Here is a 25421-nt window from a genome sequence, read left to right on the forward strand (position 1 = left end):
ACTTAAAATCTAAAATGGCAAGTCATTAGTTCTTACTGGTTTTTAGTAATTGAGTTGATGGTGTAGAGGAAGATAAAATATCATTCATTTATATAGTATGTCTGGAGCACCTCCTGTGCATTAGGCAATGTCCTAGGTGCTAACAGTGATACAGCAAAGAACAAAACAGACAGCAATCTCTGACCTTATGGAATTTACATTCTACTAGAGAGAGACAAACAATAAACAACAAACATAATAAGTAAATTATATAGAATGTTAAAAGATGACAAATACTATAGAAGAAGTAGAGCAGGAGTGCTGATGAGGAGTGTTTAACTAAAAAATGTAGTAACTGTGCATGTCCATTAAATGTATATGTTAGTTTTTTTCTTCAGCCTAAAAACCTTTCTGAAAGCCTATTTGTGTTGGCTCTGAGACTGAGTATGGTATCCTCCTATGTAGTCTCTGAATCTTTGGGGCCAGTCTGTTGCCAAAGGTAGACCTTCCCTATCCCTTCCATTCCCCTAAGTAGAAGATGAACCTTAGGTCTCCTATAGTCCAACCCTGCTTCTTGGTACATAGTAATCATAACCTCTTGGCAAGAACACTTGAGCTGCAGGGCCTTTCACTGGCCTGTGATTACTCAGCATCTACCCTGTGAGGTACACTCAGAAATACTAAGTGTCTCCTTACAGCCTCCCAGTTGTCAGCATATCCTTAGTGACAACATATTTTTGCTGTTTTGCAGTGTCATGGACTTTCGGTGGAAGGTTTTGTTCTTCCTTCTTCAACCACTAGAGAGGTAAGATTCTCTGTTGTTCACGTTTATGTGATTGATAGCTTGTCTGACTAAAGTGTCTCAGTGATCACTTTTCAAAATAACAGATCTATGCTTTTATAAATCAACCGAACATGAAATGCATTTGAAGAAAGGAGAGAATGTTTTTAACAAATAGAACAGGAATATTAGAGAATAATTAGGTATTATATTAGTTATATAAGGACAGCTTGTTTAATGATTAAATTAGGCTGATTTATGTGAATGTTGCCAGAGTTGGAGAGGTCAGACAAGATAAAAACCTAAGGATGAATGACTTCTCATGTCCCCATCATTCTTAATCCCACCACTCTCTAGTAGGATGCTTGTAGACTATTAGATCATAAACCAGTGGTCCTTAGTTCCAACTATATGTCACAGAAACCTAAGTTCTCATCTCCAATTTAGTGGATTGTATCTCCAGGGATGGGGCCTGAGTATCTGTAATTTTTTTTGTTTTTGAGCTTCTGCACCTTTTAAAAATTCTTAGAACAACTCTGATATGTAGCCATGGTTGAGAAACATTGCCATGAACCACAGACATAAATTATAAGATGCTTTCATATTTTACTTTTTGCCCAAATGTATAGAAATTTTAAGGAAATAGCTTTTATGAGAAATCAACAAAGAAGTTAGAATTAAAAAGCTAGAAATAATAAGATTGGACAGTAAAAAATTCTCAAAAATACTGGAAATGTTACAGATAATGTCCACAGGGGCAGGCACAGAAAGTTGATGCTATGCTTCAAAGCTTCACTCTTGCCTATAGGCCTTCCCTCTAATAAAGAACACTGTGTCCTTTTTGTCTTTTCTCTGTCTTTAAGCAAGATTGAAATGTTAATAGAATTAATAATAATACATAACTGAATGGTACCTTTAAGAGTCTTCAAAGCACCTTGACACATTCTTTAATTTGATCTTCAACACAACTGTGTGAGATAGCTAAGGGATTGTAGTAGAACTAGTAACTGACAAAGAGAGGACCTGAACCAAGGTTTTTAGATTCCAAATCTACATTGCCACCCTAAAATGTATACTCAATACAATTTTGCCAAAAATTATTCCTCAATCCCCTTCACCTTAAAATAACTTTGTATTTCCTCAGGCCCATTTAAACCTAACAGTATATTAATGCTTTACATACCTCTAATCATCATGTATCTATTATTTTAAGTTATATTTAGATTTTTCTTTATTCATAGTCATATTTATTCTTTTAAATGATTCTGTAATAACTCATGAAGTTGCTATACCATGATATGCCATTATTTACACAACCATTCCCATGTTTAGATTCCTTCTAGTTTCACACTTGTGACTAATGCTGCTATAAACACTTGTACATAGGTTTGTTTGTTTTTCTCTTTTGAATTATTTTGTTAGGATGAACTCTCAGAAATAGGATTTTGGGTTAGAAGGCATAGACACTTGTACGACTCGTTAGGCAATGCCAGATTGACTTCCAAAAAGATTGAACCAATTTACTCAATCACTTTAAAAAATACTGAAGCAGTACTCAGGGCTACCGTGTTTTTACTACCTTTCAGAATAGGTGATTGATGCTTCCTGATGATGGGTTCTTCAGAAATGACTTTCTTTTTCTCCATCACAGATGACTCCAGGCGAGATTAAATTCTCTGTTCATGTGGAGTCTGTCCTAAATCGTGTACCTCAGCCAGAATACCGCCAGCTTCTGGTTGAAGCCATCCTTGTCCTCACCATGATGGCAGACATTGAAATTCATAGTATTGGAAGCATTATTGCTGTGGAAAAAATAGTGCATATTGCCAATGACTTGTTCCTTCAAGAACAGGTATGCAAACCTGTTGTTTTCTCAAAAGGGAATGTCTGACACTAACCTGACTGCATTCAGAGCTCTTCAGGAAGCCATGGCCACTTTCTTGTGCCCTCTTCTTCACAGCTCTTTTCTGGGCCCCTTTTGTAGTGGCTCTGAGCTGATTGCAAAGGAACTAGGCTGCGAGATGACCTGTCTTTCACTATGTATTTTGTGACTGTGTTAGATTGTAAAGTTGCCTGAAACTCAGGAGGCTTTTGTACTTTTCATTGTATTTCAAACTTTTTATCATACTACTCTTTGTTGTGATAAGGAATTAATAAGACTATTGGGTATCATATCCTTTCTGAACTATTAAGGAAAAGAAAAGATTTTATTTAAAACTTTTAATTCTACATTTTTCTTAATAAATTTTCTTCTAGGAAATTAACCATATTTTTAAAATGTAAACTATTTATTGAAAGCTTTCCAAATGTTTCCTAGATTAAGTGTAGGAACACATAAGGTGACGGACATGCACTGTTGTCAATGGGAAATCTCTAAAACATGTAACAGGTGTTTTATTCTATTAGGCACTGTGGAGGAATGCAAAAAAAAAAAGTAAAAGTATCCAGGATTTTCTAGGGTAATCCTAATTTTAAATATTCTGGATTGCAGTTACTTTGTGTATCAGAAATGCAATCCCTTTTAGACATAGACTCTAGGTTAGAAAGCTATTGTTCTATTTGAATTAAGTTGACCTAGAAAGAAATAATGATCAAATGTAAGATAAAATAATGCACAACTGAAATCAGTAGTATTAGAAAGACTCAGACAAAAGTCCCTCTAGGGTGATTTGTAAGTATTAACATTTGAATTTTAATAGGCACAGCTCATTTAATTAACAATTATATTTAGCTTTCAAAAATTCTAAACAGCTAATACTTTAAATATAATTTCATATGATTTTTGGATCTAGTGAAAAATGCATGTTTAGAACATATTCACTGCTTTGTGCATAATTCTGATCCCTTCCTGGCTAAACAGCCTAAGATCCAACTAGTTGGTGATAGGGAGAAGGCTCTGAATTATCCTAACCAGGACTTTAATTAGTAGGATTAGTAATTTTTCCTTTCCCCTGTGTTCTCCCACCTTTAAAAACCAAACAGAAAACCCTCGGCGCAGATGATATCATGTTGGCAAAGGATCCCGCATCTGGCATCTGCACTCTTCTGTACGACAGTGCACCTAGTGGCAGGTTTGGCACCATGACCTACCTCTCCAAGGCAGCCGCCACCTACGTGCAGGAGTTCCTGCCCCACAGCATCTGTGCCATGCAATGAGGCCTTTGGGCTCTGGCTACTAGGAGCCTTTTGACAGCTGGTTCCTGCCTCGGTTGATTGTGCATGGAACTGAAATGTGATGGCCTGATCACTCCCACCCTGCCCCATTCCAACTCATCACTCCCAGGAACAGTGGACTTTTCTGACAAACTAACTACTTTAGAAGAAGTGAACCCTTGCTCACCCAGGCTTTTCATTGTGGGCCTTAATTCTTTCATGGATCACAAAAGTATGCATGTGTTTTTATTCTCTAGACCTGTTACACACTTAGTTTTCTAACTGCTGTTTAGGGAGCAGGTATTAATAATAGCTTATTCAAGTTTGGTTTTCCTTATGTGTGGTTTCCTTGTGTGAATGAGTGATGGGTACTTTGGGACATTATTTCAAGTGAGTAAAGCCTAAATTGTTCCATTTTATGCTGCTACAAATTGCAAATATTTACTCTAAGTGCCTTTTCTTGGAAAAAGAGGGTAGCAGATTATAGTTTCCTTCTTTACTCACATATTGCCTCACATGGAATGATATACTCCTTCCTGTGCAGAATTAATGTTTCTGCTTTTGCCTTTTCTGTATCCACACACATGATTTCTGGTCTCCCTTTGGTGAAATGTCAAAAACTGCAAGTCCAATGTGTATAGTTTAAGATTTGTGCATTAACACTCGAAATCACTCTTGTGACGACTGCTGGGTGGGACTCAGAGAGTTATTTGTAGCGGAAAATGCAGAATGACCCAGAGAAATGAAGCCAGGAGCCCAATTCCAGAGAGGAAGGGGGCAGAAGAAAAGATGCCTGGGTAGTGTATTATACCTAGGAAACAAAGAGGGAATCAGAGGTGGGTAAGTGCCCTGAAGAGAGCCTTGTGCACCTAATCCTGGCTCCTGAAGAGGTGCCTGGCACACAACACAGAGACCAATTGAAGCCTATGTCTTTGCCAAAGAGGAATCCAGCAGTCCAGTCTCTGGATGCCTTACTGAGCACTCTTTCCTTGTGTTCGCCTAGTCTTGGTCTCACTCACCTACTTAGTTTCTACAGCATCCACCCCACCCCCAATTCCCTGCCCTCTCATCTATTCTTAAACTCTTTCACTTACATTTTCACTTGCTGATTCTAGTGTTGGTGTATAGCTTGCTATCTGTGGGCATATATCTGTTTCTTACACACAACTGCATTTGTGTTTGTCTAAGCATACATGGGAAGTTTTCTGAATGTAAGTAATTTTATGTTCCTGAATATCTGTAGCTACATTTGACAGAGTAATCAAGTATGTAAATATAAGTGTTACTTGTGGCCAGGGGTAGGGGGTGGGGCAGTGACTGGCTTCAGGCTGACACACAAAGGGTAGTGGAAGAAATGTTAAGTCCTCTTCCCTGGTCCCATGTTTAGGTAGCCTTGTTTGAAGAATGTTTTTTCTAACTTTCTGTCTTAGTTCAGGCTACTATAACAAAAACCATAGACTGGAACATTGATATAGCACACGTTTATTTCCCACAGTTCTGGAGGCTGAGAGGTCCAAGAACAAGGTCCCAGCAGATTCAGTGTCTGGTGAGGGCCTGCTTCCTGGTTTGCAGGCAGCTGCCTTCTTGCTGTGTCTTCACATGGTGTGGAGACAGACCTCTGGCCTCTTCCTCTACTTATAAAGGGTATTAATCTTGTCATGGGAACTCCACGCTCATGACTTCATCTAATCCTGATTAGCTTTGAAAAAGGCCACCTCCAATTACCATGACACTGGAGATTAAAACTTCAACCTATGAATTTGGAAGGGACACATTTAGTACACAGCACTTTCCTTCTGATTTATGTGTAAAAGCTCTCCTAATTTTCCCACTTTCACTCAGAGAACTTCCTACTTCAATCCCCACTTTTCCCTTCGATTTTTCCGGTTTTTCCCCAAGAATGGGGATCGAGATGGGGGAGTCTCTAAATAATTCTTACAGAACCAGTGACAATCTTATGAGTACACATGAATAAGTGAGCAGGGTAGGGTGATAGAAAACATAAAAACAGAGAGGATGGTCAGCCTTCTCAATACCTCTTAGAGCAAATGAAAACACACAGTAAGTAACTTCCTGCTTACATGATTTTCTGGTCACTTGTAAAGATAGTATACAACCTATTCTGAAACTTTGTCTTTTCACTAGCTACAAGTGCCCCAACATTTGGGCTACATCTGTAGTAGCACAGGTGAAAACCACCACTCCCTCCCACACTAATTTGCTTGAACTGACACTGATGGCTGCATTTCTCTGAGTTGACTAAGTTGTCTAGCACTGTGCTCCCCTCTAACTATGCTTCACTCTTAAACCAATCTTTTAGAAAACTTGATTGTATTTAAGCATGTGATACTAAAAGAGACGGATTTTTAAAGCACTTCTGTTTTTAAAATAAAATAAAAAATAGAATTTCCAATTAAATCATGTCTGGTGCCAATGTGTAAAACTTAACATGTGTTTTTGTGATTGGAATTTATTTCATGGCTCTATTTTATGTATTCTAATTACACACTGCAGTCAAAGCTCATTAGTTGGGTCAAAGTAGAATAATACTAATATATAAATCACATAGTATGCATTATATAATATGTTATATAATTTATGTAAAGAAATGCAGTTTTACCATTCAAATACATACCCACTCAAATGAGGCTCACTAAATTCAATTGGGTTTATTGACATGTTTAGGGAACCTGTTCTGATGAATGAATAAGACTGATCTTTATTCAGCATTGACAATTGTGTACAAATGGTACTTCGGTGCTACTGGAAGGTACCAAGAACAATTTGTTCTCTTAAGTTTTACAAATATTCAGCAGAATCTTGTTTGTACTACTTATTAGCCTTTTGTGTAACAAAAGAGGGTTTACCCAGTAAGGATGAACTGTTGCTATAGTCCCATCCTGGTTAATTAGGTTTCACTACATTCTGGGAATTCTATGCAGCTGTTAGGGCAAAAGTTGTTCTTAGCCACAGCTCACAAAATCTCTACCATCCCTTTTTTGCACTTGCCACATACCTAGTACCTGTACTAATGCAGTAGAGATTCAGTTTTCCACATTTAGTCTTCATTTTCTAGTAAACTTGAGTAACCTTAGGTCTTGGTTTGCCTGAAATAGTCCCCATTTGTGCCTGTTGTCCTGGCATAATTATTAATAGCACTCTCTGTCACTCTCAAAAGTGTCCCAGTTTGGATGATATGGGCATCCTATATTTAGCAGAAGTCTGATTTCTTTTAAGGTTAGGCCTAAAATCTCAAACCACTAGAAGAACTCATGCAGTAGTGCTATGGGGGTGAGGACAATAATAGAGGGAGATTTTCCTAAAAATTAAGAACTATTTTGCATAATGCCAGACATTGTTACATGGGCACTTGGCAAGGACTGAGGTTAACTTTAAGCAAATTGTTCCAGATCAAACAGCTAGTAAGTGGTAGAGCTGGGATTTGAGAAAATGTCTAAAGAAAAGACATTAGAAAGTGGTGTTAAAACAAGGGTCAGTCTGTTAAATACAGTTGAAGTATCAGTAGGCAGATTGTGAAATGCACAGAAGAAGGTGACCAAAGGGGTGGGTGCCTTTATAATGTGTTTGCTTTCCCATCTCCCTGCTTCTGCCAACAAGTAAAGGCAGCAGAGATCATCAAAAGTGGCACAGCCCAACCTGACCTGGTAGTTTAAAAACTACCTTTAGCAATAATACCTGAGGAAAGTCAGTCAAGGAACTTGCTCATTGTCACCACACAGGTAAACTTTGGATCCACGATTCAAGCTACTTCCTCTGAACTCAAGTACTCTGGCTACAGATCCAGCACTCTGAGACAGGTTTTCTTCTCAACTTAAGGACTGTATGGGTATTAAGCATGTGGAAAACTGAGGTTAGGGACCTGTGGCATGGTTTGTGCTCTGTCTTAATCCTAAACAAGGGTCCAGCCTCCCTGTGAGATTTCCTGCAGGAATATGCTGCCAATCCCACAGCCTCCTGCAACAATTTATCTTTCTCCTCAGTTGAATCATCTTGCTACATTGTGTACCGATTGAGGATACTGTTTTCAGTTTAAAAGTAAAGTTCCTGCACTGAGGTGTTCAGCTACCTGTTTGTTTGCTAGATCTGAAAGAACACATAAAGCAATCTTTTTTCATGTCATCTGATTAGAGTCCAGATTTTAGGGTGTCGGTTGGCCAACCTGAATCCTGCCCTCTCCCTTTCACTGCCTATCCAGTAAGGTCCAGAACAAATCCATTTCCTCCTTATAGTGCCCACCTGTCATGATCTCACCTTTCAGTCAACTCTTACAGCCCCAGGGACTCCTTCCCCTCTGTCTATAAACAGATGCATTTCTCCCTTATCCTAAAAACCATTCCTGGGCTCTGATATCACCCCCCACCAGGCTGATATACTAACTCCTTTCTTTCAGAATCACATTTCTTCATTGGAAACTATACTTGGCAGTGTTGGCCTCACTCCTGAACCCCTTGAAATCTGGCTTCCTCCCCTACCTCTCATTTTTTTCATGGGGTACCAGTGAGCTCCTAATGATAAAAGGATTCTTTGATTCTTTTGCAGTACATGACATTGTTACTACCTCTCCCTTGTAAACCTCTCATCCCTCGATTTCTATGAAACTACTATACTAGTTATCACCCAACTATTCGTTTTTTGTCTCCTTTCTAACCCCTACAAACAGGCTTTCCCAAAAATTACACTCTCTTCCTAGCTCAAAGATTCTCACCATGGTGTGGGGCAGGTTTTAAAATGTGACACCTGATTGAGTTGTTGTTGTTTTTTATATATCTTTATTGATTTTAGAGAGAGGAAGGAAGAGGGAGGGAGAGAGAGATAGAAACATCAATGATGAGAGTCATTGATTGGCTTCCTCCTGCACGGCCCTTGCTGGGGACTGAGCTCACAGCCTGACCGGGAATCCAACCCTGATCTCCTGGATCCTAGGCCGACACTCAACTGCTGAGTCACGCCCGGCCGGGCTAGTTTTTTTATTTTTATTTTTTTTAAAGCTCACTCTGATGGCTGCTAAAAAGAATGGATTGTAGGTCAGCAGGAGTGGAATAGAAACTAGTTAGATATTGCTGAAAGTACAGGTGAGAGATTAAAGTGGCAGGACTGGGGTAGCAGCAGTGTGGAGGGAGAGAAGTGGATGTACAGTGTTTAAGACATGTCTTGAAGGCAGAACCAATGGAAATTGCTGATAGATTAGATTTGAGAGTGAGGGGAAAAGAGGGAATCAGTTCCCAGGTTTCTGGCTTAGGCAACTTGATAGCTGTTGGTCTTGTTACTGAGCTATGAAAGATGGGGAAGGGGTGGGAAAGACTTGGATGGGGAAATAAGGAATTTGGTTTGGAAATGTTAAGATGTGACTATTAGCTATTCCATTGTAGCTCCCTTGACCATCTCAGCCACTCATGACTGTAGCTATCTCTTTCTTATGTATGAAAAAAAGGGTAAGCACCTGCTTAACCCATTGATTTATGAAACACTTTTAACATTTTTAAAATAAAACTCATGTTTGTTCTGCTCCACTCTTCCTTATATTGATACCACTAGCTATCTCTTCACCTAGACTTTAAACTTAAAGAGTTTTCAGTGACTCTTTCCCATCTCCCTCTCTCTCACCAATATCCAAGTAGTCAGGAGGTCCTATTGAACCTACCCTGTGCATTGTTTCTCCCTATCTGTTCCCATTGCCCCTACTGTAGTTTAAATCATCATTACTTCTCATCTGGACCATTGTGGCACTCTCTCTGCCTGTAGTCTTTCAATAGTTCATCTTTCCTCCACACCACTGCTATAGAAACCTTTTTTTAAATGTTTAAATGTCTCCCCATTTCCCACAGGATAAATCTTTAGCCTGGCATTCAAAATCCTTCATGATCCAGCCCCTTCATCTGAAGACTAGAAATATTCTCCTTTGTATTTTCGCTTATGCTGTTGATTCTAGACTGCATGCCCTCCCCTGGCTCCCATCTTCACCAAGTAAAATCCTGTCCATCTGCTAAGACCCCCTCTAACAACACTGGATAAGACTCCCGGTTGACATTTAAGGACCAGTTATTAGGTACTTGATGCTTATTTATTAAGTAATCTAAGCAACCTATGTTCATTATCTGACTCTGCGTTGCATATGTTTTTTGTGTATTTGTCTCTTCTCTACGAGAATGCAAATTCCCTGGGAGCAGACATCATATTGCATTATAAGCTGTACCATACTTAGTTGATGTCAGATAAATGTTTTGCAGAGCTTTGAACTAGTTGCTGTGGGAAAATATAAAAGAAGCATGAGTGCTCACATCTAGTTAAAGAACACGTCACAGGAAAAAGAAACATTTGCAGAATACTAAGTCTTGTGGGGGTACTAAATGCATGGTTGAACAAATTTAGATTTAACAGAGAGCCATCCTGGATGAATCAAGTTTATACAGTAAGGGCTTTAGCATCAGGCAGACCTGGTTTTGAATTCCTGCTTTTCTGTTTGTTAAGTGTGTGACTTTGAACAGTTTTTTTCTCTTTAAACTGCATCTGTAAAATGGTGTATTACAACCTCCTTTATAGGACTGCTGCAAGGATGAAATGAGAGAATATATACAAGTGCATATCACAATGCTCAATAAATGTTTAGAGAGTAAAGAGCAAGGTAGATTTTGAAGAAGGTAAGGGTTTTGGGTTGTCTGGAGGGTGTTAGTAGGTCAGTTCAGGCTTCGGCACTGACCAACTTGCATTAGTACATACGGTCCCCTAGGAACTTGGAAATACTGATTCTAAAACTACTTCAAAATATGCTTAAATGTGGACCCTCACATGAAATGTAGAACATTTCCCTAACTTTTCAACAGCTGCAAAAGCAAAGGGATGAAGGAGAGATAGTTGTAGTCTCCAAACATCACTGAAAATATCTGCTTACACCTTTAGTGCACAAGAGTTTTCAAGGAGTAATTTGACATCATTGTTTGATTGGAATCTACCAAGCCATTTCCAGGGTACCACCCAACCTCTTGGGAAAGTGCTATCAGCTTATCAATTATTGAGATGGTCTACCTTTTGAAAAAATTTGATCACTTCTATCTGTACATATGAGATTGTTAACTCTTACATGAACATGGATAGGTGATGAAAAGCAATGAGGCACAGAGGCACAGAATTTACTGTGTAAATATTTCAAACCATTTGTAGAATTAATTGGTCCTCCACCAAAAAAAGTCACTCTAATGTAGCTGGGTGGTGCTCTTGGTGGCCACATTTTGTCTGTCTTTGGTTATATGGGCATATTTTCAGATTGCAACAATTCACAGAGTTGAGGCCTTTTTTTAAAGGCTAAAACTAAAATTCGCGGTTATTTTAGTAATTAGCCCCGGTTCTTCCGCTCCTCAAACTCCTCAAAACTACGTCTCCCAGCATGCTCTGAAGCTGGTCTGACCTCATCTCAAATGGCCCCGTAGGGCAACAAGGATGGTTAGTTTTGACCGTGCTTATCTGTGCCATAAAACATCGATCCTAATTGGCAGTTATCTGGATTTTTTTTTAATCTGCCGACCTCCCGTTTTTGAACTATGGTCACTAAATGAAGGGGTTCTGGCCTGCGAAGGCCCGTGCATTCCTTCAATTGGATGGGGAGCGAGGACAGTGACTCTGGCGATCTCGCGAATAGGAGGGAATGTTGACCAGGGAGCACCGCTAAGGCCGATCAGAGGAGCAGGAACCGGAGCCCGGGCTGAGACCTCAAAAAGCCGGATCCGGACGGTGGCTCCGGAACGGCTGGAAGTGGAAGATGGAGGAGCCAGAGGAACCTGAGGACAGTGCGCAGTCCCTGCCCCCGGTTTACATCTACAGTCCCGAGTATGTTAGCATGTGCGATTCCTTGGCCAAAGTCCCCAAACGGGTAAGAGAGGTTGGGATGAAAGACGTGGGCTTTTGCGATGGGGGTGGGAGTGGGGGTGGACCGGAGGGAATTAGGTAGCGAAAAAGATACTGGGCTGGGGGAATTTTCAGCACTAATTTGGGCAGCTGTACGAGACGATGGAGGAAGTGTTCCCGTACAGTTTCTGAGCGCGCAGCTTATATCAGCCGGACGCCCAACGGACACAGGTGGGGGTGGGGAGCCTGAGGAAGGTCTGGCACTGACGGATGGTGTCTCTACGGCAAGGGGTCCCTGAAGTCGTGGAGAAGAAGCTGCAGGAGAAAAGTGGTCCATCGCCTCCATCAGGCCCGGTAGCTTTCGCCTTAGTGATTTAGATACTTTGTATCTATATTGTCTAAAGTGCTTTGTAACTCTTAAGTAAAACGAAGGGGGGGGGGCTAAAAGTTCGTTCATTTGTTCAATGATGAAGTCGACGCAATTTCTCTGAACTAAACATTAAGAAACTATTTTCTGCTTTTTCTTTTTTGTTGATATTTTTAGGCCAGTATGGTACATTCTTTGATTGAAGCATATGCACTGCTTAAGCAAATGAGGTAAGTTATCTTTCGTGAACAAAGCCCTGAACCCAGGTGGTCCTAGCCTTAATATACTGCTTCACAGTGGGACTAATTAGGGAGAGAGTGGTCCTTCTTTTAAAGCTTTTTGTGATTCATACGGCATGTAATTTACCTGTAAAATCTCTTTAAGAATTAAGAAAACTTCCCAAAAGTGCATGAAGCACTTAAGATCCATTTCAAATAGGACTTGACTGCTGAGAGGGAAAGTATCCTGCTGAACATACGATGCAATATACACACATGATATGTTGTAGAATTGTATACCTGAAACCTATATAATTTTATTAACCAATATCACCCCAATAAATTCAATAAAAAAATAAAAGGAAAGTCTCCTAGGAATAGGTGCTTTGTGAAGATTTTGAGGTGAGTACATTTGGGTACTAAAAAATAGGTGTTCAGCAAGGAGGTGTTCTGGTTTGGGTTTTTTTCCCCCTAAGCCAGATCTGAGGGTGTGGGTGCAGGTGCAATGGACTTTTAGACACCCCATAACCACCACCAAACTTTAATGAGGGAGCCTAGAGACAAGTCAAAACCAAAGCAAACTCCTGTGACCAGGCACAGAGCTAAGTACATCTTTTTTAAAAAAAAAAATGAACTCACTGTTTGTCATTTTAAGAGTAAGTATTATAACCCCGACACTTGTAGAATTATTTATGATATTTTCTGGCCAAATAAATGTCTTTACATCTGTTAGTGTGATATGCCTCATTTCTCTCCCACACGAATGTTAAGAGGCTTTTAAATTTTATCCTTACTATTAAGTAAATCATTTATTGAGTACCTTCTTTGGGAATGTTTTTCAACCATTTTTTTTTTTACCCATATATTTGATAAACATAAAAACTAAATACCTCTCATTAAAGTCATTTAACATTTCAAAAACTGACTTTAAGACAAACAAGAAATCAAAACAAAGCAAAACTGTCACATTTCCTTGCTGGGTACATAGGGAGGCTTTCAGTATTTGTTAAGTAAGAGGAAGGTTGTTAGAAGAGGGAGCTATTAGAGCTGGGAAACATGGTCCAAGAAACTAAAAAAATTATTTTAATGGGCATATTTGTGACATCTGAGGATGTAGACATGTTTTCTTGAAAGAGGAGCAAGAATCAAATCCTCCCATCTTGGCTATATATATTTAATTTTTGAGGCTGGGCCTCAGGATTCTTCTGGCCTGTTTGGTGATTGCAGTAGCCTGAAAAGTCACAGTAATTCAGGAGAAACTCGTGGCCCTGTTCCCAAACAACCAACATAAAAACAAAAACAGAAAACAAAAAAAACCAATAGTGCCTCCCCTTGGCCTAGGTTATTGGCTTTTCCAACTTGAATATGCATATGAATTACCTTGTTAAAATACAAATTCTGATTTAGTAGGTCACAGGTTAGGCTGAAGTTCTGCTTTTCTAACAAGCTCGCAGGTGATGCTGCTGTCAGTGGCCAGGGCTAGAGAGCAGTAGTGGGAGTGGTGAAATCAAGAAGAGGAAATGGGGAATAAATAGGCAGCTAGAGGTTAGAGGTGGGAAGTCCTGTCCTTAGCACCCTGTATTCTTGCAGTCACTCCTGTTTGTCATTTTTTGTGAGGAGTTGGTTGGGAGCTTCTGGGTAAATCCCAGCTCTAACTGTTTGCCCTTCCTCTTCTTCCCCTCAGAGGCAGGTGTGAGGGACCAAACACAGGAACTTTTGTTTTGGGTTGCCTTTTTTTATCCATTAATATCAAAAATGATAATTATCTACAAAGCATTATTATATATGTTATCATTTAATCTTCACATAAGTTCCATAAGATTTCCCCACTTTACAGATGAAGAAACTGAACTACAGAAGAGTCTTCTTACCTGAGGTTATGGAGCTGCTAAGTACAGAGTTAGGACAGGAATATAGTTTCCTGACCCCAAATTCAAAATTCATAACAATACACCTGCCTATGAAAGTAAAATATAGCTGAAAGGATTACATGGCCCAATTAGGAGATGATTCAAATGAAAATATCTCAGCCTACTGGTTCGTCATGAAAGTTATAACTCAGAGTAATGTTTGTCCAATACCCGATTATTTAACTTAGATATAGTACTTCCTTTTACTACCTATAAACTCAAGGGAAAAACCTATCCTCTAACCTCCATTAATGGAACCATTACATAGATGTGAAGAAATGAAGACTGTACAGTGCAGTGGAAGAACAAAACATATTTATTACTTCTAGCATACTCTGGATCTGATTCACTCACCTCTCTTTGTTCTCTGTTATTATTAGAATAGTTAAGCCCAAAGTGGCGTCCATGGAAGAGATGGCCACCTTCCACACTGATGCCTATCTGCAGCATCTTCAGAAGGTCAGCCAAGAAGGAGATGATGATCATCCAGACTCCATAGAATATGGTCTAGGTAATGTCATTACTGAGCAATGATGGAAGATATACAACCTCTATCTATAGATCAGAACTACTTAATCTTTTATAACTTGCATGGTGGTCTTTAATACTTTTTAATTGAGGACTAATATGTTAACCACAAACTTAATCTCTCAGTTTAGCCACATACATCTCACTTAACGAACAAACCATTTGAGTTGAGCAGAACTGAATGATGGATCAGATGGAGGAAAATCTTTCAGTTGCTTGGGTCTGGCTATATGTGCTGATGTAACTGCCCTGTTATGTTACCTTACCTTTTAACTTGAGTACAGATTCATGTTGTGGCTAAGTAGTCTACTTTATCTTTCATTAAACAGCTTCATTTAAAAAAAATTGGAAGTGGCCTAATAGGATAATCTAGAGAAACAACATGGTTTAGTAGAAGAACTGAACTGGGGGCGGGTCAGGAGGCCTGTGTCCCAGTCCTTGCTCTTTGCGACCATAGATAAGACATATCTCCTATTAAACCTCAGTGTCTCTATCTATAGGATATGACTAGTTAATCTTGAAGGTTTAGCTTTTCTAGCTCAATACTGTAAAGAATTCTTTTCCCAATATTGGAGATGTTTCTCTTGCTTGGAGCTGATTTTAGCATAGTAGCTTTTTGGTAGGGTACATTGTTGTCATACTTCAACCTATTCCTCCTAAGAGGTTCTGGACCTAATTCCAATGTGTGGAGGAGGAGTTTACTCCCATATCACCAAGCAATGCTCATGACACCAGCTGGGTGTCCTACAATTCAACTCAATTCTGACACTATCTACCTGGAGATGGCATCAAATTCCACAGATGAAGGGCTTAGTCCCTCAAGACTGCTGCTCATTTCAGATGGCAATCACAAGCCGAGGCTGTTACCTGTACTTCTGACCCACTCCTTGGGTTTGATTAATTTGGTAGAGCAACTCATAGAACTCTGGAAACCCATTTACTCTTTAGATTACCCCCTAATTATACAGTTGACCCTTGAACAGCACAGGTTTGAACTGTACAGATCCACTTATATATGGATGTTTTTCAATAAATACTGTAAAATGTTTTTTCTCTTATGATTTTCTTAACCTTTTCTCTAGCTTTATTGTAAGAATACAGTATACCTACATATAACATACAAAATAGGTGTTAATTGACTATTTAGGTAAGGCTTCTGGTCAGCAGTAGCCTATTAGTTAAGTTTTGGGGGAATCAAAAGTTAATACATGAATTTTCAACTACACAGGAAGGTTGGGCCCCCTAACTGCTGTGTTGTTCAAGAATCAACTGTAAAAGGCTATAACTCAGGAACAGCCAGATAGAAGAGACACATAGGGCAAGGTATGGGGGAAAGGATGCAGAGTTTCCATGCCTTCTCCAAGTGCACCACTCTCCCCAAATCTCCACATGTTCATCAACCTGGAAGCTTTCTGAACCCTCTTCTATTGGGTTTTTATGGAGATTTAATTACATAGGCATGGTTCATTAAATCATTGACCAGTGGGTAATTGAACTAAGTCTCCAGCTCCTCTCCCCTTAGTGGAGGTCTAGGAGAGGGACTGAAAATTCCAACCCTCTAATCACATGGTTGGCTCCACTGGCAACCAGCCCCCATCCTTAGGTTTGGTCCACTCATCACCTCATTAATATAACAAAGACACCTTTATGGAACACTCTCATCACTTAGGAAATTCCAAGAGTTTTAGGAGCTCTGAACCAGAAATGGGCACAAAGATCAAATATATTTCTTCTTATAAATCACAATATCACACCTCCTCTTTCTCCAATTCATCTTTTAACAAGCTCTTTTGATGTTTGCCCAAAGGTTATGACTGTCCAGCTACTGAAGGGATATTTGACTACGCAGCAGCTGTGGGAGGAGCTACAATCACAGCTGCCCAGTGCTTGATTGATGGAATGTGCAAAGTAGCGATTAACTGGTCCGGAGGGTGGCATCATGCAAAGAAGTAAGAAAATGACCTTTTCTGCTTTCTGCCTCTTTCCTTGAGTCAGTTCCTCAGTTATGTAAACTCATACATTTACTGTATTGGCATTTATTGAGAGACCTGTGTATATATTAGCACTTTACTAGACATTCTGAAGAGATGCATGTGAAATAGATGACAAAATATAGTGGAAAGCGAACTATTGAACTATATCAGGTCCCTGGTATTTCTTCTGCAAACTTGGCTAACTGACTAGGACACATTAGCCTCTCAGGCCTCAGTTTCTACATCAGGAAAATGGGCAGGGCAAAGGATATAATCTCAAAATTCTTTTTCATCTTTCTGGAAATCCCCACCTTAAAGGGATTTATACTGTAGAAACACTAACAAAACTAGAATAATTAGGAAGCAACATCAGTTTCGGTACCAACTGAATATACGTATGAGCTGAAGAAATTTAGCATCAGGGAGAAATTAATGATGGGAATCTTAGAAAAGGTGCGTTATAGAACTAGGTCTTGAAAGAAATGACAAACAGATTTTCAAATAGGTGGACAATTGATGAGAATCAAGAAGGAGGCTTATGCTGCCATCTCTAAGGAAAGTATCAGCTGAGAGTTAGGTGTCACTCTAAGGAGAAAGGGCTTGTGAAACAGTTATTCTTAGGTGCTACTTGGAGTTAGAGGGAAAGTCCTTTTGGAGGTTTGTGTTAGTATTTCAAACAGCTATGCTCTGTATCCAACAAGGACTGCTGGGCCTTACTCAATTTGGCATCTTGCTTGATATGTCTGTAGTACTTAATGCATGTTGGAGAAAAAGGATTTTTAAAACTCTGAATTAATCAACCTGCTAATGCATCATCCATACACCAATTGTTCATACCATTGGTCATGACCTTGATACTCTCCAGTGTCCTTGAGTCTGGAAAAAGCAGCACTTTGTTTTTTTTCAGAATAAAACCTTGAGCACAATTTCAGCATATGCAGGTTAAGATAATAATATGGAATTCTTTTCATCAAATCGACAGATTTCATAACCAAGGAAGTCCTTGAGAAAGTTTATTACTAAAATCTACTGAGGTGATGGAACAAAGAGAACTAGTGTTTAACAATAAGTTTTACATGGCCTTAAGAACAAAGAGAAAAAACCTCCCTTTTGTTAGTTTTTGCTCTATTAAAAAAAATTCAGCAATTCAAGGAGAGAAAAAATCACCTTCTTTCCTTCAAGCTATAGATAAAAGGGAAAAGACCACTTTCTCTGAACCAAGAACTTATATGCCCTTTTGTGCTTAGTGAGTTGAGAAGAACAGTGTGGTTTCATGGAAAATGCCTGGTCCTATTAGTCAGATCTAGTTTGACTGTGGCACTTGGAGGAGCTTATTTATTTATTTTATTTTTTTAAAAATTTTAACGCTTCTAATTTATGACAATACCTTCTTAATGCTACATCAGAAGTCAATTCATCAATACTGAATTTGGAAAACATAAGCAAGAAAGATCCAACATTTTATTGCAACTACATAATTTAGCACAGTAGTAGGCACGGTGATTCTAGAACAAAAAAAAACACAAAAGTGGTATAGTGAGGAGCTTATGTATTTAAATTCATTGCTTAGGGCCTGGGTCAGTTTGCAGTGGAATACCCAGATTCTTGATACTTCTTATCACTGTTTTGTTGTGCTAGAGGAAGAGCACTCTATCGTAAGCCAATCATGGTTGCTTCTGGGCTGTGTGTAGGTGTGGGCATACCCCCACACGATTATTATAACTATTCCAGACAGCTTTCAGCTGATCCTACGTCAAAACAGACAAACCTGTGGTAAAAATATGAATTGCAGGGAGTTTCTAGGGATTGCCCCAATTTAGGGGGTTCTTGACACCTCTAGAGCCAATCTGCAGATGGACTGTAGGCATTTAGTCCACAAGCTTACATCTAGCCAGCATTTGTCTGTTATACCCACAATATTTCCCCATCCCCAAATACATGTATACTTTTATACATGCTTTTTATTCATTCAACATGCATTGATTAAGAACCTACTATATATCAAGCATATGTTTATTATCACTAGTAGGCAGAGGTATATAAATTGAAATGTATATTTTTCCCCCTAACAATTTTGAAAACAAAATTCTTTACTTCACAATATTCAGGTACTGGCAGGATTATAGTGAAATTGGCACATTCTTTTTGAAAACTTTGGGTGAGAGTTAAAAGAGTAGGGAAAACATTCGTACCTCTTGACCCAGTAATATTACTCCTAGCATCTATTTTAATGACATAAACCAATTCTGCCCTCAAGAAATTCATATCACAGAGGTAAGGCAGCAATAATTAGATTTGAAAGCTAAAGAAGAGTGATTTTCAAAGAAAATTCTGCAAAGGAAGATTAATGAGGTACTAATGCTATTATATAGTAAACATACAAAACTAGAATAATGAAAACACTGGTATCACTGGTATAAGATATGACAGATGATATTATAGTAAACTCCCCAAAGAGATGGTTATATATGAGAATTCAATCAGTTTTAAAGCATGTGTTGCAAATGAATGGGAGCAGAAAGGATTGTTCGGTAAATGATGTTGTAACAGCTTGTAGCATTTATATTCTCATCTCCTGTAATAAACTAAAATAAGTGGCAGCTGGATTGAAGAGTTAACTATAAAACAAATTTAAAAAATTAGAATGAATGAATATTTATCAAGCCTCTGAAGGGAATATTTTTCTAAGCTTTAGGAGGTAATAGAAGAAACTCACAAAGGATAAGATCAACAAATTTGTATAAAATTTTAAAACCAAAATAACTTAAAACTTTTGTGGCCAATTTAAAAATAAAATCTAAACACATACGGAAAAGGCATAGTTGACATAAATATTATGAAGCATGATATGTTTGTATTTTCTAAGGTACTCATATAGTATGATATATAAGAAGAAATATGGGCAAAGAACATGAATAGACAATTTACAGAGGAGTTTAAGTACAACTGGAAGGCATGGGACAGTGTTCATCACTACTAATCAAATAAATGTAAATTAAAACAACTAGGTAGCCTATTTTTAAGCCTGTATTTAACAGAATTGAAAAAGAGGGTACTCAGTTTGCTGGTAATAATGTGGTTTGGTTCATCCCTTAAGAAAGCAATTTGGAAGCCAAATTGTGTTAATACCCTTTATGTAGTAAGCCTACTCCTGAGAATGTTTCCTAAGAAAATAATTCAAAATATAGAAAAAACTTTGTGTGAAGGTGTTTATTAGTGTTATTTATTTTTAAAAAAGAAATAAATGAATGTCTAGCAATAAGGAAATGGTGAATTATCTTCATGGAATATTATGCTATTATTTTAAATGATAATTGTGAAGACTACAGGGCATTTCAGAAAAATACTTACGTGCTAATGAAAAAGCAGGTTTTAAAATTGTATGCACACTGCAATTACAACTTTGTAAAGCACAGCTATTAGGGGAAAAAACTAGAGGAAATGATAATAGTGGTTATATTAGAGTGGCAGAATTATTGTTTTTTAAAAATGTGTTTCTCTAGTTTTCAGATTTTCTGTAATGAGATTTTATTTTGCAGCTAAAATTTTACCAAAATAAAAATAGACAAAAAATAGTTACAGCAAATATGACAAAGGGTTAAAAACTCTAACTATTCTAATTGACTTTTTAAAACACTAATATTCAGATAAATGAGCAGAAGACATGAACAGACAATTCACAAAAGAGGAAATAATTAGTGAACAAACATGAAAAATACTTAGCATCACTAATAATTAGAGGAAGTGAAATTGAAACACATACATGTATATATTTTCCTCCTACCAAACTTGAGCCGAAGGACAAAAGATCTTAACTTATAACATCTATTACTCTTGGTAATCTATTCTAAGGAAATAAATCCAAAATATGGAAAATCTGTATATATGAAGATGGTAAGTTCTTTCTTACTTAAAATAGCCAAAAAAAAAGAGAGGGAGGGAGATCTAAATATTCACCGACAGTGGAATGGTTAGGTAGTATACTGCAGCATATCTGTTTGTTGGGCTATTATATAACCATTAAAAATGGTGGTTAGGGTGACCGCATAGCAAGAAAAAATGCATATCGTATAATGTTGGCTTTGTTTTTAAAGGGCAGGTAGCTATAATATCATACATTCACTTTGATTAGAGTCATGCAAAAATATATGCATATGAAAAAATCTTAGAAAGAAAAACGGTTGACCTGTCATCAACACAGGGGTTAGGTGCGCAGATCTTCTGCCCAATCCAAAATTCACATATAACTACAGTGGGCCCTCCACATCCATGGGTTCCCAACTGCAGAGCTGAACCTTGAACAACAGGAGTTTGAACTGCACCGGTCAACTGAAAAAATTCGCCTATAAGTGGACTTATGTAGTTCAAACCTGTGTTGTTTGAGGGTCAACTGTACAACAAAATGATACCAGTGACTATGTAAGGAGGATGATATTGTGATATCATATATATGGATATACTCACACATACATATACATGTACCTTTTTTCTATTTCTCCTACTTTTCCTATATTTCCTCTAATGTGATTATGTTACCTTTATCAATAAAACTTTTTATAATAAAAACTGCTTGGAACAAGTTGGGAAGCAGCTACAGTACAGACACAATGTGGTTGGTGTGTGCTAGTTGTGTAGAGGGTAGTGGGTTGTACAGAAAAAGGAGGAGTCTGCCTTCCTATTGGTGGGGATGGACAATTCCAAGCAGAGGGAATCGTGAAAACCTGGCAGGAGGAAATTTGGGGGCATTTGGAGAACTGCAAGTAGTTAAATGTGGCCCAAGTGTAAAAGCAAATAGAGCAGGACCAGATTCTAAAGGTTTTGTAAACCATGCTGAGGTGTTGGGTTTTTTCCCTGAGGCTGGTGAGGATTTACTGAAGAATTTTAGAGTGGGTGTCAGTATGCTAACTGAATTGGAAGGAACTGAGACTAGAGGCAGAGAAGGCTACTGTAATTATTAATTTAACAAACATTTATTAAGCTCCTGCCGTATGCTAGGTGATGTGGAAACAGAGGTATACAAGAGGTTATTATTTGAGGACAGTTGGTACCAGACAAAAGGCCACTTAGTGAGTCCATTTAAAGGGGGAACTAGCCTGGCTGGGCGTGGCTCAGCGGTTGAGCATCGACCTAGGATCCAGGCGATCGGGGTTTGATTCCTGGTCAGGGCACATGCCCGGGTTGCGGGCTTGATCCCCATTCGGGGGCGTGCAGGATGCAGCCGATCAATGACTCTCATCATTGATATTTCTATCCCCCTTCTCCCTCTCCTTTCCTCTCTCTGAAATCAATAAAGATATATTTTAAAAATAAATAAATAAATAAAGGGGGAACTAAAATTTTCCAGTAAGTAATGGAGGGGGTGGGGCTTGCTAGTATGCTAACTTGAATAACTAAAAGCTATTAAAATATGTTTATTTTGTCTCTTTTAGTAAATTTGAATGCTAAGTACTTCTTACAACAGAGAGTATATTAAGAATTGATTGTTTTTGTTTTGGGCCTAATTTTTCTAACAGAATTGCATGATAGTTCAAGATGGTACATTTCAGTTCTGGGAGAGGAGCATGATCATTTAGCAGGGGTGGGAAACATCTGGCCTGCTTGGTCTGGCCCTGCCAAGGCAACCACAGGTAGGACTCAAAATTCAATAAATCTAGGAGCTTTTTTTCATAGCTAATTTTTAAATTGATTATTTTTTATGGCCCTTGAATGATGTTATAAATATCCAAATGGTCCTTGGCAGAAAAAAGATTCCCCACCCCTGATTTAGAGGGTTGATTTTGCCAAAATATTCAAGGGTTCATCAGTTTTCCTGAGGGCTTCCTAATCATTTGGTATTCAAATCTCTCTTTAGAATCTTTTTAAAAATCATTATCCTTACTTATTTTTCTCCTCTTCAGTTGAAAGCTAGCCTATCAGATCCTTGTTATCAGTTTTGTGTGCTGACTTCATGATATCCTGCATCTCTTTACAAGATTTATAATTTCACTTTGTGATAGAGATGCATTGAATTACTCACTGATACAGCTGACAATGCATGAGAGAGAAAATGGTGGAACAGATGGATGGGGATAAATGCTAGAGATTAGAGGAGTAGGTTGTTTGAATGGGGACTGATACAAGTGGCTGATTCATTAGCAAATACTTTTATGTTATGACAGCTTTGTATCCCTAGGAAACCTCAAAATCTTAGTACTGCTGGGGCTCAGATAATAAATTCTCAGTAAGGAGAACTCCCTGTATCAGCAAAGGTCTGGTGCAGTGTTTTTCAAACTAAGGGTTGTAACTCGTTAATGGAACAATATATCCATTTAGTGGGCTGAAACCAGCAGTTTTTGATATCAAAGTAGATTTCATTGAAGTTGTCCTAGTGTATGTGCATGTATTTGTGCGTGCTAAGTCACGATGTAAGTGTCAAGCCATTGTAGAGTGGAATGACTGACTGAAGTAAGACCTGGGTGCAAAGCTAGGCTGCACCACTTACTGTTTGTTTAGGTAACCCTGGGATTATTCCAGGAACAGCATGTGTAGAGACACAGAGGCTTGAAAGCTGAGGAAACTTCTAAGTCTATAATTAAAACTGGAACCAATGGCTCCTATAGGCAAGTGGCTGGAGGTAAGGTGGGAGAAATGTGAAGTGTCCTTGTATGCCAAGTTCAATGGCTTGGAGTTGATCCTTCATGTCAGTGGTTCTTGGCCTATATTGGTCAAGGACATCTGAAAATCTGATGAAAGCTATGTACACTGTCCTTAAAAGATGTATATACACAAATTTTTCTTTATAATTTCAGAAAGTTTAAGAATTTCCTAAAGCCCTTGTATGGATCCCCGGTTAAGAACCTTGGCTTTAGACAGTGAGGAATCACTGAAGGAATTTTTAGCCAGGGGGAGGTAACATGATCAGATTTTCATTTTAGGAATAGTTGGCACATAAATTGTGGTGGTGATGGGGTGGAGGTATGTTGATAAAGAAATCTGTTAGGTGAAAGCAGTGGTGATGAACACAGGAGAGGGAATAAATTCAAGAGCTATTAATAGCTGGAGTAGATAGGAATGCTAACAAATTTGGTATAAATGATAATGAAGGAGTGATCTAGGTTTCTTGTATACATGACTGAGTAAATTGTGTTACCATTAACCAGGAAGAGCAGGAAATAAGAACTGATGTCTTTACAGAAAATTTAATTACATATGTCTATTGGAGAGCTGGCAGTAGGGTCCAGCCCAGGGCTTCTCTACCTTTAATGTGCATGTAAAATACCTGAGATCTTGTTAAAATTTAGATTCTGGTTCAGGAGGTCTGGGGTAGAACCTAAAAATCTGCATTTCTAACAAACTCCCAGGTGATACTAAAAGCTGCCAGTCTGTGGGCCATGCCTGGACTAGCAAGAGGCTAGAGCTCAGGAGAGTCGTCTTCACTGAAAATACAGACTTGGGAGTCACCAGCATGATAGGTGGGAATTAAAACTAAGGAAACAGATCAAGTCACCTGGAAAGCATGTATAGAATAACATGGGGAAATAAAAACAAGTCCTGAGCCTTGTGCAGTGCCAGTATTTACAAGGCAGGTGGAAGAAGAAAGACCTATAAAGGAGTCTTGAGAAGGAATAGTCAGAGAGATGGGAAGAATCAGTATAGACATCACAGAAACCAAAGTGAACCTCAAGACCAGTGTGGATAGCAGTGTCTGCCACTGCAGATCATGCATTCTCAACAGGGACAATATTGCCCCCAAGGGAACGAAAACTGGTTTTTACTGGGGGTGTGGTAGATGTTCCATGGTTTATGGTTCTCCAGAGGGCCACAGTCTAGAAACAGATGTAGGGTATATATGTGATATTAAAATTCCATGGAGAGCTCAATTAGGAGAAGATGTCTGAAAGCTCTTTGGATAGGGGAGCAACAGTGAAAAAAAATGGCTGAGAAAATGAGCTTTAGAGATGTAAAGTAAGATTTATCACTCAGGATGTTATGAAGAAAAAGAATGAAAAGAATTGTGCCAGGGAGACAAGGAGGTAAAGGGCATTTCAGAAGACCACAGCCACCTTTGCAAAAGCAGAGCAATGTCAAATAGCTTGGTGGATTTGGGGAACTACGTGCAATCTAGTATTGCTGGAAAGTAGGCAATGGCAGAAGATGAGGTGGAAAAGTAGGGAATGGGTCATGAAGGGCTTTGTGTATATATAGGCATCATCCAATTGAAAAGTGCAGATTTCTCTGTCTCAGGAGTCTTGATCAAGTAGGGTTGGAGTGGTGTGTGAGAACTCTCACTTTCAGACTGCAGGGGTGATTCTGATGAACACTTTGAGGAACTCTGCAGTAGGCAATTGGGGTGCACTGAAAAATTATGTTAGGAAGTAAAATAGTTAGATTTGTGTTTTAGGAAAATAACTGACTACAGTTACAGAGGATGGATTGAAGAAGGCTCAGACTAGAGATAGGGAGACTGAATAGGGTGTCAGCAGTCATGCTGACAAGTGCTGAGGACCTGAACTAAAGCAGAGGAATGAGATGGCAGGATGGAGAATGGTGAAGGTTGATTTGAGGCAGCTTTAAGAGATCAAGTATTAATGATTCAGTGAATTTGGGAGGGGATGAAAGATGAGAGAGATGACTGAAATTTCTGGCTTGCTTGAATGGAGTCCCAAAGACGAT

General features: G+C 38.7%; 2 protein-coding genes across 8 annotated transcripts in view; both read left to right on the forward strand.

Moving 5' to 3' along the window:
- The window catches only part of PHKA1 (phosphorylase kinase regulatory subunit alpha 1), a 208119-nt gene extending 201788 nt beyond the window's left edge, over window positions 1-6331 (forward strand). For all 4 annotated transcript variants that reach the window (XM_016217630.2, XM_016217631.2, XM_016217634.2 and 1 more), the window contains 3 exons: window positions 731-784; window positions 2412-2612; window positions 3743-6331. In XM_016217630.2, the coding sequence (XP_016073116.1) occupies window positions 731-784; window positions 2412-2612; window positions 3743-3916 (429 nt within the window). In that variant the 3' untranslated portion in view covers window positions 3917-6331. The remainder of the gene's footprint in view (window positions 1-730; window positions 785-2411; window positions 2613-3742) is intronic.
- A 5043-nt stretch (window positions 6332-11374) lies between these two features.
- LOC107540793 (histone deacetylase 8) overlaps window positions 11375-25421 on the forward strand; it is a 97688-nt gene continuing 83641 nt past the window's right edge. For 2 of the 4 annotated variants that reach the window (XM_087813345.1, XM_087813346.1), the window contains exons 1-4: window positions 11375-11798; window positions 12318-12370; window positions 14649-14779; window positions 16604-16745. In XM_087813345.1, the coding sequence (XP_087669471.1) occupies window positions 11688-11798; window positions 12318-12370; window positions 14649-14779; window positions 16604-16745 (437 nt within the window). In that variant the 5' untranslated portion in view covers window positions 11375-11687. Of the gene's footprint in view, window positions 11799-12317; window positions 12371-14648; window positions 14780-16603; window positions 16750-25421 lie in introns of those variants that run through there. The other 2 variants (XM_087813347.1, XM_016217629.2) reach the window with 2 other exon arrangements.

This window comes from Miniopterus natalensis, chromosome X (genome assembly GCF_054644295.1).
Source record: "Miniopterus natalensis isolate mMinNat1 chromosome X, mMinNat1.hap1, whole genome shotgun sequence".
Taxonomy (NCBI): Eukaryota; Metazoa; Chordata; class Mammalia; order Chiroptera; family Miniopteridae; genus Miniopterus; species Miniopterus natalensis.